The sequence below is a fragment of the Oryctolagus cuniculus genome, chromosome 1 (genome assembly GCF_964237555.1).
Source record: "Oryctolagus cuniculus chromosome 1, mOryCun1.1, whole genome shotgun sequence".
NCBI classification, from domain to species: Eukaryota; Metazoa; Chordata; class Mammalia; order Lagomorpha; family Leporidae; genus Oryctolagus; species Oryctolagus cuniculus.
Window position 1 is genome coordinate 229,681,094 of NC_091432.1, and position 13,433 is coordinate 229,694,526.

General features: G+C 42.4%; 1 protein-coding gene across 2 annotated transcripts in view; it reads left to right on the plus strand.

Annotated features, from left to right (window-relative positions):
- PBX3 (PBX homeobox 3) overlaps window positions 1–13,433 on the plus strand; it is a 227,781-nt gene that overhangs the window by 185,906 nt on the left and 28,442 nt on the right. For both annotated transcript variants that reach the window (XM_051855254.2, XM_051855265.2), the window contains exon 5: window positions 1,641–1,776. In XM_051855254.2, the coding sequence (XP_051711214.1) occupies window positions 1,641–1,776 (136 nt within the window). The remainder of the gene's footprint in view (window positions 1–1,640; window positions 1,777–13,433) is intronic.

Below are 13,433 nucleotides of genomic sequence, written 5' to 3' on the forward strand. Positions count from 1 at the left end.
TTGCTGCTCTAGGTGTATTTCTCCCCTTTCCCTTCCTGCCATGCATTTCATCATCAGATGCTGTTGATCTGAGTTTCCAGATAGATCTTGAATCTTGTTGTCATCCTCCAGGAAACAATGGTCTAGCCTTCTAAGAAATTATTGAAATTAAGAAATTTCAGGGCTGAAACCTGAGATATTTTTTTCAGATCTATATTTCTTGGCTCCCTTGACTGTCCCTTAACACATAGATCACACACTTAACCTGCCATGTTAGTGACATCATGTTAACTAGGGGAATCTCTTATGGTGCATACCTTTACAACTGCTACCAGCTGTCTCTTCTGGGTATAAGATATGACAGTTGAGAACATCATTAGGATTATTTGGAAAATATCTGGGAAGATATTTTCGAGTTACTGGAAATTCGAGATGAAGTCTGACAAATGCTAATTCTTTAAAATCTTAATACCCACATATAAAGGATATGTTGTTAATATTTGATCTTCTGACACCCTGCCACCACCCTCTCAGCCAAAATAAAAATTTTTCCTCTTCTATTTTTCCCATGTGAGGAAATTTTAATTTTGTATAAATTAGGCAGAAAAATCCAGAAATCCTTCTTGATGTATTTTTTTCCTTTCCTTCCTTCTCTGTCTCCCTCACTCACTCTCCCGTTCCAGTCCATCAGCAGGTCCTGTTGCTTTTACTTTTGAAACAGATCTTGAATCTTATTTCCATTGCTCTCACTCTGTGCCAAGTTACTATAATCTTCAATTTGACCTGAACAGTCATTTCCTTAAATAGTCTTTGCATTTCCTTTTGTGCCCTCCTCCAACTGTTCTCAGCAGTGAGAACTTTCTTTTAAAAACATGAAGCATAAAACCATTAATAACTTCTAATTCACTTAGAATAAAATTTAAAACATTCTCATGGAGTCCATCAGCCCTCTGTAATCTGGTCCTGCCCCTCTTTCAAGACCCATCTCACGCATTCCCTGCCTTCTGCGGTGCTTCAGCCTCCCGTGGCCCTTGAGACTTGCCAGGGCTGTTTTCTGTTTCAGGACTGTTTCTTCTGCCCTGGCCTCTCCCCTCTGCTCTTTGAGTAACTCCCCACAATTCTCCAGGTCTCATTAAATGTCACTCCTTCAAGGAAATCCTTCCCACTTCCATCATCTATGTTATGATGCCCTTTTATATACTTTTGTTATACCTGGTACTTTTCCTCCGTGATTGTTGCTAAGGTAACTATAATTTGTAATGATTTGTTTCTGTGAAGCTTGTCCTTTCTGCCCCATTTTTCTACTTTCTCTCTTAGTCTTCCAAGTCTCTATAAGCTCCCTGGTAGACTTTGTTTTGTCCCCATTGCATCTTCATTAAATACCTACAACATGTTAGGTACTCAATAAACATTTGTGGAATAAAGAATGAAATTAACTGTGCTTCACATTCTACTATTTTTCTTAGTAATCTTTTGTCTTAAAATGAGTTGGATAGTACTTTGCTGGATGCCTAGAGCATGAATTACAATATTACAATGATGAATTAAACCCTACAAGTGTTTAAAAATAGAAATCTATTTTTTTATGATCCTAATTAGTCTATCCCTCTTTGGTTAATGATGATTGTAACTGGGATTCTTTTTCTTCACTCTTGTCATAGACGGAAAAGGCGTAACTTCAGTAAACAGGCCACAGAAATCTTGAATGAATATTTTTACTCACACCTCAGCAACCCCTACCCCAGTGAAGAAGCCAAAGAGGAGCTGGCCAAGAAATGCAGCATCACAGTGTCACAGGTGAGAGAGGGCCCCGTGGGTCTCTCTTGTTCCCCAGGGATAGCACTCTTCCTTCCCCAGGGCATTCTCATCCAATTGTGCATCCAAATAGTCCATCATCAAAGAAGATGGAAAGAAGATCTAGATAGTTCCACATTTTTACATCACACTTTCAAGTTTAGATAATGTTTTTTTAAATCCTGAATGGCAAGGAATCAAGCTACCCTACCTTCGCTCAGCCTCCAGTGTAAATCCTCTACAGAGACGCATAAACATGCCATTGAGAGAGACACGGCTTACACTTAAGTAACTTCTAGTAAAAGCCATGTAGTCCTGGCTTCCCTGATTTAGATGACTGACCTAGCTTCTACCAGGGAGAAACCAATTTATTTGTTGCCGAAAGGAAATTTAATATAACTCTTTGGTGAGAGAGCTTTGAGGAAATCACCAAGCCCCTTCTTGGTAACTGTGCTGTGATGTTTGAGTCCCAGGGCATTTCTTTGCTTCCTTGTTATCCATTAAACAGAAGAATTAACCTCATGTAGGTCGGAGTTGTTTTTGTTTTTAATGCCATACATAGAAATTCGTGGCCCAGAAATTAGCTGTTATTTCCTGACAAAAATAGATGTCCTTTTAGTTAAATAGACTTGTATTTGGATTGAGGTTGAATGACACTGAAGTAATTAACCTGTGTCTCCTTAAAAATAAGTACAGTCAGCCTTCTATATCCACAAGTTCATATCTGTAGATCCAGCCAACTGCCGATTTAAAAAAAAAAGTGTACTGAACATGTACAGACTTTTTTCTTTTGTTATTATTCCCTAAATAATATAACATAACAATTATTTACATGCCATTTTCATTGTATTAAGTAATGTAAGTAATCTAGATGTGATTTTGAAGTATGTGGAAGAATAAGTATGGTTATATACAATTATTGTGCCAATTAGATGACATACTTGAGCTCCTAGATTTTTTTTAAAAGATTTATCTATATATTTGAAAGTCAGAGTTACACAGAGAGAGAGGAGAGGCACAGAGAGAGAGAAAGAGAGCTTCCATCCAATGGTTCACTCCCCAACTGGCTGCAATGGCTGGAGCTGCACCGATCCGAAGCCAGGAGCCAGGAGCTTCTTCCGGGTTTACCACCCCGTTGCAGGGGCCCAAAGACTTGGGTCATCTTCTGCTGCTTTTCTAGACCACAGCAGAGAGCTGGATCGGAAGCGTAGCAGCCGGGTCTCAAACCGGTGCGCATATGAGATGCCAGTGCTTCAGGCCAGGGCGTTAACCTACTGCGCCACAGTGCTGGCCCATAGATATTTTCATATGCATAGCAGTCCTAGAGCCAATCTCACAGAGCGACTTATGGATGACTGTAAATCTTATTGGTGTTATCTCTAAAATACAACTTTATTGAAATGCTCGTGTTTTTGTTTATAGATCGACATTTGAGTGACATTTTTTATGACTACAAAATAATAATTGAACAGTAGTTCTTGCAGTGGGGTATAAGGAAAAGCTGACCTTGGCAGAAATTTCAGCATTCTCTGAGTTGCTTAACCAGATTTTTAAAAATGCTTTCTAAATAACTACTCCTGTGTATACCTGAAGCCCAAGATCCTCTTCAGATTTCAATGAAGGTCTCATGTTAGTGTGTTGTCATTTTATGGTGTCTGGCTTTAAGATTATTTTCACCTCCTATTTCAGTGCTATTTTCTATAGAACCCCTAGAGCCAGTTTTGAGTTCTAATTAGGATTTCATGCAAGGCTTATTCTCATTCTATTATGAACTAGCACAGGCATATCTTGATTCTTTTTGCTCAGTTTAAAACAGAGTATAATTGATGTGGATTATCATTTTATAAAGCTATCAAACATACTATCTGGATTACATAGTACTAACTACCGCACAAAATACTGGAGAGCAGTTATCATAGGCTGGGTCGGACAAGGCAGACTAAGTTAAAAGTATATTCATTTCAGGTGGGCTTTTCAGCTGTGTTGGTGAAAGGATTAGGCTCTGTTGAACACCAGCCGATGGTGCCAGGTCTGGTTTTCTGACTGCTGTAACTGCTGCCTTAGATTCTAGTGCTTGTAGGGCCACACAGGTGTTTTCCTGCTTCTGCTTTACTTTTTTTTTTTTAACGCACGTACACTCAGGATTGGAAAATGACACGGATTTTATATATATCTTTCAAAAACAACGCAGTCTGGCTTTCCCATAAGCTGTGGCGCCTAGGACTTCGTCTATGCCGAGATGCTCAGTCCGTGCTTGTGGACTGAGAGGCAGCTTTCCATCTGGCTGTTCCGCGCTTGGAAGGCGTCACTTCTAAAACAGAGCAGGGACCCACTAACAGTGTCTAAAGAAATAATTACTGTGTTCAATTCCTTTTTGTCTATAGAAAAACAGCTCTTGATAGGTTTTGAAATATTTTTAACAATTGCTGACAAAGAGGCAGAAAGGTAGACATAATACAGACATGGATCTGTTCCCCCAACTGGAAAGTAAACTTTCTGACCTGCTTCTTTCTAATCCCTCTTCCAGATGTAGCATGTAGTCATCAGTTTAAGCATCAGTTGGAACTGTGATAATTTCCTTCTCTTTTCACCAATTTCCTGCCTAAAAAGTTAATTTCTGCACAATAGTTCCCTCCCCCGACATTTTTGAAGTAGAAACTGATGCTATCATTTTAACTATTAAAGACATCAGTTGCTGTCCTTGTAAGTTAATTGCCTTTTGTTTAAGTTGTTTAGGAGTAAAAGCAGCGAATGTCTATTACATGCCCCACAGGCTAATTACTTTAAAAAGAGAATAAACATTTTTAAAATATAAATCACACTAAAATACAACTAAATTTAAAATTCAGAAATAGATTATGTACAGGGTACTTTAAACATTTATGGAAAATGGAATTAAAAGATGTTTATTTGAGTGCAAAAAAATTGAGTTCCATGCATAATTCTTTCATAATACACATTTTCCATGAAGGACCCTTACACAAAGCTAACTTTAAAAATATTGAGACCTGGGGCTGGCCACCCACTGCTTACAACACCTGCATCCCATATCAGAGTGCTGGTTCAAATCCCAGCTGCTCTGCTTCCAATCCAGCTCCCTGCTGATGTGCTTGGGAAAGCAGCAGAAGATAGTCCAAGCACTTGGGCCCTTGTCATCTACACGGGAGATCCAGACAGAGTTTTTTTTTGTTTGTTTTGTTTTGTTTTGTTTTGTTTTGTTTTGTTTTTGACAGGCAGAGTGGACAGTGAGAGAGAGAGACAGAGAGAAAGGTCTTCCTTTGCTGTTGGTTCACCCTCCAATGGCCGCCGCGGCCGGCGCACCGCGCTGATCCGATGGCAGGAGCCAGGAGCCAGGTGCTTTTCCTGGTCTCCCATGGGGTGCAGGGCCCAAGCACCTGGGCCATCCTCCACTGCACTCCCTGGCCACAGCAGAGAGCTGCCCTGGAAGAGGGGCAACCGGGACAGGATCCGGCGCCCCGACCGGGACTAGAACCTGGTGTGCTGGTGCTGCTAGGCAGAGGATTAGCCTAGTGAGCTGCGGCGCTGGCCAGAGTTCTTTTAAAGATTTATTTATTTGGGGCCAGCACTGTGGTGGCATCCCATACTGGTGCCAGTTAGAGTCCCAGCTGCTCCACTTCCAATCCAGCTCCCTGCTAATGGCCTAGGAGAGCAGCAAAAGATGGCCTAAGTTCTTGGGCCTCTGTGCCCACATGGGAGACCCAGATAAAGCTCCTGGCTCATGACTTTGGCCTGGTCCAGTCCTGGCTGTTGCATCCATTTAGGAAGTGAACCAGCAGACAGAAGATTTCTCTCTTTGTCTGTCCCTCTCTCTGTATAACTCTGCCTTTCAAATAAATGAATAAATCTTTTTAAAAAATTATTTATTTGAAAGGACAAGTCTGGTTCAGGCCAAATCCAGGAACCTGGAACCCCAGGTGGATCTCCCATATGGTAGGGGCACAGGTACTAGGGCCATCTTCTGCTGCTTTCTCATGGACATTGGCAGGGAGCTGGATCAGAAGTGGAGCAGTGGGGACTTGAACCAGTGCTACAATATAGGATGCCAGTGTTTCAGGTGGCAGCTTAGCTTGCTGTGCCACAACATTAGCTCCTGAAATGGGTTTATTCTTGCTACTGCTTGAAATACAGAAACCTTCAGAAGAAACGATAAGAAAATCTTTTTAGTACTCAGAGGGGTAGATAGAGTTTCTTAAACAGAGCATAAAATATATAAGCAAAAAGTGAAAAGGTTGATAAAGTCAATGGTACAACTTTGGTTTATCAAACCAGTGAATAAAGACTGAAAATGTCAACATGGAGCAAGCATTTCAGTAAGATTTATAGCACACAAGAATCAGTCATAGACTTAATCTGGGGAGAAATATTAATGAAGAATGTAGTCTTAAAATGTCTCCATAGGCCCATGTTAGTTGTAAGGGACTGAAAGTAATTATGGAGTGGAGAAATGGAACTAAACCTTGACCAGGTGGTCAGAATTGGCATCACCAAGGAAGAGCAGTTGAACACTGGGTAACCTGTATCTAGTCACTAGAAAGCTTGAGACAAACCCAAAATGAGGAATTTCTATTGGGGAGAATTGGAGTAGGGAGCATTATTCTTCAAAAATGTGCAAGAAAGCCTGTGAAAATGTAAAGAGGCTGGAGACAGTGCAAGCCAATGCGAGAGCTGACCCTAGACTGGGTCCAGTATTTTTACATGCCAGATACTGTGCTAGAGGTGGAAGAGGCATCAGTGAAGTTCACAGGCAAAACCCAAGCACCCCCTGACGGAAATGTGTGCACATACTCACCAAAAGTTACGTATAGGAATGTCCTTAGTACCAGGGTTCACAATAGCCAAACTAGCAATGCAATGTCATCAGTAGGAAAATGAGTAAAATGCCTAACTTCCTTCACTTAGTAAATGATTCCATTTGTAAAAAGTTCAAAAACAGGTGAAATTAACCAATGGTGTTGGAAGTCAAGATAATGGAGCCTTTAGGGGAAGAGTGATGTGGAAGGGGAAGGAACGTTCTTGATCTAAGTGGTAATTTCGTGTGTTCATACTTATGGTGTATGAGCTCTATACTTACGGTTGATGAGCTCTATACTTATGGTGTCTACATATATATATATATATATATATATAAATATATTTTTTAAAGATTTATTTATTTATTTATTTGAGAGGCAGAATTACAGAAAGAGGGAGAGTCAGAGAGAGTGAGAGGTCTTCCATTCACTGGTTTACTCCCTAAATGGCTGCAATGGCCAGAGCTGGACCAATCTGAAACCAGGAGCCAGGACCTTCTTCCAGGTCTCCCATGTGGGTGCAGGGGCCCAAGCACTTGGGCCATCTTTCACTTCTTTCCTGGGCTATTAGCAGGGAGCTGAGTTGGAAGGGGAGTAGCCAGGATTCCAACCGTTGACCATAGGGGATGCTGGCACCACAGGTGGAGGCTTAACCTGCTACACCACAGCACCAGCCCCTATATATGTTTTTTAACTTGACAGCAAACATGCCCTTGTGGCTTACATTTTCTGCAGGAGGATATAGATATGTAAAACAAGAAAATGAGATAAGAAGTTAGAAAATGAGACATGCTATGGAAAAAAATTGAGGGAAGGAAAAGAGGGGCAATTTTTTATAGGATGGTAAAGAACATCCCTCCTGGGGAAGTAGCTTTTGGTAATGTTGAAGGGGATGAACGAACAAGCCATGTGTAAATTTGGAATATTGCAGTGGAGGAAGCACCATGTGCAGAGATGCTGTGGGGAAGGCATCCTAAGCAAGGCGGTGAGTGGGAGATGAAGTTTAAGAGGCTTTGGGGTCTACATGCTGTGGAGACCTTCTAACTTTACTCTGAGTGAGGTGGGAAACTGAGGAGTGACTTGATCTGATTGAAGCTTTTTTCTGTTTTTTGTTTTGTTTTGTTTTTTCTAAAAGGCAGAGAGAGACAGAGATCTCTCATCTACTGGTTCACTCACCAAATGCCTGCAGTGATTGGGGTTAGGCCAGGCCAAAGTCAGGAGCTAAGGACTCAACCCGTGTTTCCCATGTGGGTGGGAGGGACCCAACTACTCAGTCCATCACCACTGCTTCCCATGGTGCACATCAGCGGGAAGTTGGAATAGAAAGCCAAGCTGGGACTGTACTTTGGCACTCTGGTATGGGAAGTGGGCATCCCAAGTGTCATCTTAACCACTATGCTAAACTACCTATCCCTGACTTAAGATTTGATAGGATCATCATAGCAACTCTGTTGACAAGTCTGTATTGACAGTAGGTTGTGGGAGCAGAGATACCAGTTAGGGTGCTGCAGTATTCCAGGCAAAGGTGGTGGTGGCTTAGGTCACAGTATCAGTGATAGAGGCAGTGAGACCTAGCTGGATTCTGGATTGTTTTCTAGTGGTTCAAATGTAGGATGTAACATAAGGAGAGCTGTGGATGATGTCAACATTTTTTGCTTGAGTGGTGGAGGGATGGGATTGCCATTATGTGCGATGGAGAAGAATTTGGGAGGAACAGGTTTCTGGGGAGAAGATCAGGAGTTTGATGTTAGACATAGTAAACAGGTACTATAGTTTTTCAAGTTCACATTATACTAGTAAATAGGTATGGATAAGTAAAAGCTTTATTATTTATGTTAGTACATTAATTTGTGATAATATACTATAAATGTAAGTGTCCTTTATATAGAATTGCTTACTGACCCCAGAATTTGAAATCTCTGATTTCTTAAGGTTACATTTGATTGAGTAAGCTGGAGTTCCCCTTTTATGTAACACTATGAAAATTCACAAAAGAAGACACTTTAAATTTCATATTCAGCTAAGAATCATATTTAAATTGTCACATGTTCTTAATTAGTGAAGCAGCTATTAATATGCTTTTACTTTTGGAATAGAGCTAACCTGCATTGATTATTCAGGTTACTAAGCCACAAAAAAACTTCATTGTTCTCCTGATTCTAATTTTGAATTTGAATAACTCTGGCTCTATTTTCTCTGCTAGGTGTTTTTAGAATGAAAAATGTTAACTTATTCTTCATTGCTACCATAATTGAAATGTACTGTAAATGATTGATTAAAAAAAAAAAGAATCTGAAATGAGAGCGATTAAATGACTGTATGATCCATTCATTTACTCATTCGTTCATTCAGCTAACGTTTTAGTGATCCTCAAGGGGCAGGTGTTTAGCTTAGTGGTTCAGATGCCAGGTAAGACGCCTGTGTCCCTCGTGCCTGAGTTCCAGCTCCAGCTTCCTGCCAGTGCAGACCCACGGAGGCAGCAGGTGATGAGTCAAGTAGTTGAGTTCCCTGCTCTCAGTCTTGCCACCAGCCCAGCCCTGGTCATTGCAAGCATTTGGAGGGTAAGTCAGCAGATGGGACCTCTCTGTCTCTCTGCTTCTCAAATTAAAAAAAAAATTAATTTGTGTGCAAGATCTGCTTCTGTAACAGTCCAGTGGGGAAAACTGGATCTAACCCTTATGAGGAGGAAACTGAAGTTCAGAGAAGTTAAGTGATTTAAAGGGGGTCACAAGTTCCAGTGAACAAGGGGAGAGGGAACTCCCACACAGAGATTCTTGATAATAAAGGAGAAACTGAATTTTTACTTTTGGTCTTGCAAGAGGCCATGTGATTCATCTGTCCCTGTGACCCAAGCTGCAGCATCCTGGATGGAGAGGCAGTCCTGGGCTTGTGTCACCAGGGCTGCATGACTGGCCTCCTAAGCTACTTTAGAGACTTTCGGCTGGTTAGTAACCTGAGGTCTCCTTACTCATTAAACTACCTATTCCAAAACAGTGAATTTTCAGTAAGCTAATTAAAATTTGTAAGTAAGATTTCCTTATTAAAAAAATCTATTAAAATAAGAAGCTGTTAAAATAATAATTAGAACAGGGAAAAAAAGAGATGACCATCAAATTACGGCATCTCTTTTGGCTATCCATAAAGGCCTTCAGTTACTTTGGCAGTAGACAGAAGGCAGAAGTGGATTTCTGCTACAAGCATGCAGTCGGTAAACCAGAGACAGGTTGAAGGAAGTGGCAGCTATCTTGTTAGAGCAGTTCTCTCACAGTATCTTAAAAGAAGGCTGCAGACTCTCTGTTCTAAAAGCTCTGATTGTGTGTCCTTGTGGAAATGGGATGTCATTAAACAGTGTGCAAAGAATAAAGAAGCAGATTGCAAAAAGGTGGGGGCTTTGGGGATTCTTTGACATCAAGGACAGGTAAGGCACATCTGCAAGACTGAGAGAAAGTAGAGGAAGCTGTTTTTTGTTCTGTACCAGTAGTCAGCATGGTGCATTAAACTTGCCCCAGTAATGCCATCCAGCTATCATATGTATTTTAGAATTGCCTTTTTTTTTTTTTTTTTTTTTTTTTTTTTTGAGAGGGAGAGAGAAAGAGAGATTCCATCTACTGGTTCACTTCCCAAGTGCCCACAATGACTGGAGTTAGGCTGGACTGAAGCTGGGAGCCAGGAACACAGTTCAAGAATCCCTCAGGAGTGGCAGGAACCAAATTACTTGAGCCATCACCTCTGCTTCCCAGGACTTCCCCTGGACTGGCAGAAAGATGTAGTCAAGAACCTGGAGTGCAGAACTGAACCCAGGTGCTCTGACGTGGAGGAGGTGTCAAGTGCGAGGCTCAATGCCCACCCCTAGAATTAACTTTTTTGAGAGGATCTCTAACACTCATCTGATGAGATCTCCAAGCTAAGGATAGACTATTTCCATGTTAGATTTAGTGGTTGAGTTTTTAGGTTAGTTTAGTTTTTCTATACTTAGACAATGTTATAATCAAAATTGTGGTGTGGTTCCCCGCCCCCAGTTTTTGCCTCCTGTACCTTCTTTTGCCTCGTCCTTTCGACTTCCAGGAGTATTCCCAGCAGTGTCTCTCTCATCACTGCTTCTCACCTTTCCATTGCCTTGCTTCTGTGAGGCATGTCAGGCCAATAGGCTAATACACAAGTCAGGGTCCCAGCAGAAAACAGATGGCACACACAAATTAGAATAATTTCAGGGTTTCATAAAGTGACGATTTACAAAAGTGTGGGCAGAGTGTAGAGAAACCACAAGGATAATGCTAGTAGCTGTAGGTTCTGTTCCTACTCCTTAGCCTGAAGAGATGATGGGAACATTGCCAGGACCTGAGACGGAGAAGGTGCTGGAGAAGAGGCAGCATTAGCATGAGGGGTCAGAGGAGTAAACACGCCAGCCTCCCCTTCCCCCGTCATCTCCTGCCGGTGCCTGCTGTTGGCCAGAGGCCTCCTAGGCAGCCTCCTGGGACCCTCAGCAGAGTTTAGAGCAGAGTCAGGGAGACACAAACCCAAGGCAGACAATGTAGCCCAAAGGATGAAGGCACCAAGCTCCAGCTCTCAAGGTCCCACTTCTGCTAACTCTGGTGCTGCCCCCAGCAACCTGCAGACATGCTTTGGTCTCCCCTGTCCTTCCCTCCAGTCTCTTCTCCTTCCCTGACTCCTGTCAGCTATGCAGAGAGCAGGTTGTTTTCCTCACATGAGCATGGGTTTTGAGAGTAGAAACAACAAATAGTATAAATATTTTTTAAAAATTGTTTATTTTCTTTATTTGAGAGAGAGAGATTTTCCATCTTCTAATTCATTCCCCCAAATACTGCCAGCAACCAGGACTAAGCCAGGCCAAAGCCAGGAGCCAAAAACTCAATTCAAGTCTCCCACGAGTGTAGCAGGGACCCTAATACTTGAGCTGTCACCTGCTGCCTCCCAGCGTCTGCACTGGCAGGAAGCTGAAATCAGGGGTGGAGCTGAGACTGACTCAGTGTGGATGCAGGTGTCCCACGCAATGTTCTAACCACTACGCCAAATGCATAGTTTAAATTGATGAGCCAAGTGTGCTTCTCAAGATTGTTGTCCATTTTCCTAACTCACTTAACAGGTAGTGAGTTCCTGCAATGTACTAGCCATTGTGCCTGGCACTGTGACAGAGAAAGGTGAATAAGATGGGGTTCTTCTCTCTGAGAAATGTCAGGTTTCTTGGGAGAGCCGGACTGACATGTTACTGACAGAAAATGCAGGTTGCCTGGGAGAGCACAGAGGTGCTGTTGGTCCCTATGTGAGGGAGTATAGTGCAAAGATAGATGCAGAGAGGCGTTTACTTTCTGTTGATGTAGAACCTGGAGGAGGATGAGTAATACCTTGACTGGAAGAAATTGAGGAAGAAAGGTGTTGTAAGCAGGGGAAACTGTGTAAGCTGAAGACAGATGTATTGGAAAAACGGTCTAATACGGCCCAAGCGTGTATTACCATGTGGGGTTATACTACAAGAAATAAGGCTATAGACTGAAGAGTCACACAAGCCTGGACCCAAATCCCAGCCCCTCCTGTTGCTTTGTACTATGACCATGAATGAGTCATTTCACCTTACTGTATCTTCTTTCTTCATTTATGTGATTTGTGTAAAACTGGTCTGTATTTCGTAGGATTATGGGAGTTTCAGTGAGGTAGCACATGTAGTACCTGTGAGAGTGCTTATAACAAAGCAGGTAGGAACTCTAACAGTAATCGTTATTGTGCTATTTCTCCTGCCTGGAATACTCTAATCTTGCATCCACTCTCCTGCGCCTCTATCTTTATAAATATACTTTCATTTATTTATTTGACAGGCAGAGTGACAGAGGTGGTTGCAGAGAGACAGAGAGAAAACATCATCCACTAGTTCACTCACCAAATGGCCACAATGGCATTTTTTTTTTTTTAATCTAAGTACAATTTATTGAACAGAGCAGAGAAAATGGACAACAGGCCCCCTGGGGGTGGGGGTGGGAAGAGAACACGAAGTGACCAGTGCGCCCCTGCTCAGCACAGACTTCGATTGCCCCACTTGGCCATCTTGTTATTGATGCGCATCTTGAAGAAGCGGTCAGACTGCTTGTAGGCCGCCATCTTCTCCAAAGCCTCAAAACAGCACATAAAGGCTTATCATCCAGACACTTGAGCTCAAACATCCGGTTCTGATCTAGACATCATAGGTGAGAAAATCCACGAAGGTGAGCTTTTCTCCTGCAAACTTCAGGCTGATTCCAGGAGCCTGAAGCTGCATCCAGGTCTCCCACATGGGAGCAGGGGCCCAAGCACTTGGGCCATCTTCTGCTGCTCTCCCAGGCACGTGAGCAGGGAGCTGGGTCGGAAGCAGATCAGTGGGGACACAAACCAGCGCTCTGATGTGGGATGCCATCGTAAGTGATGGCTTAACCCTCTGTGCCACAATGCCAGCCCCCACCTGTATAAATATTAATTCTTTCCTCCCTCAAAGCTCACTTCAAATGGTGTGTCTTTAAGAAAGCTTTCCTTGATACTCCCAGTTTACATCCTTTATTAAATGTTCTCATATCTTTTCCTTGACAGCCCTTTCCATAATCGTAACTAAACAGTGAATTGTTTAACGCTATTCCTTGATGATCATGAGCTCCATGTCTTATTACCACTATATTCTCTTTTAAAAATTTATTTGAAGGCTGGCGCCGCGGCTCACTAGGCTAATCCTCCGCCTGTGGCACCGGCACACTGGGTTCTAGTCCCGTTCAGGGCGCCGGATTCTGTCCCGGTTGCTCCTCTTCCTGTCCAGCTCTCTGCTGTGGGCCAGGAGGGCAGTGGAGGATGGTCCAGGGCCCTGCACCCACA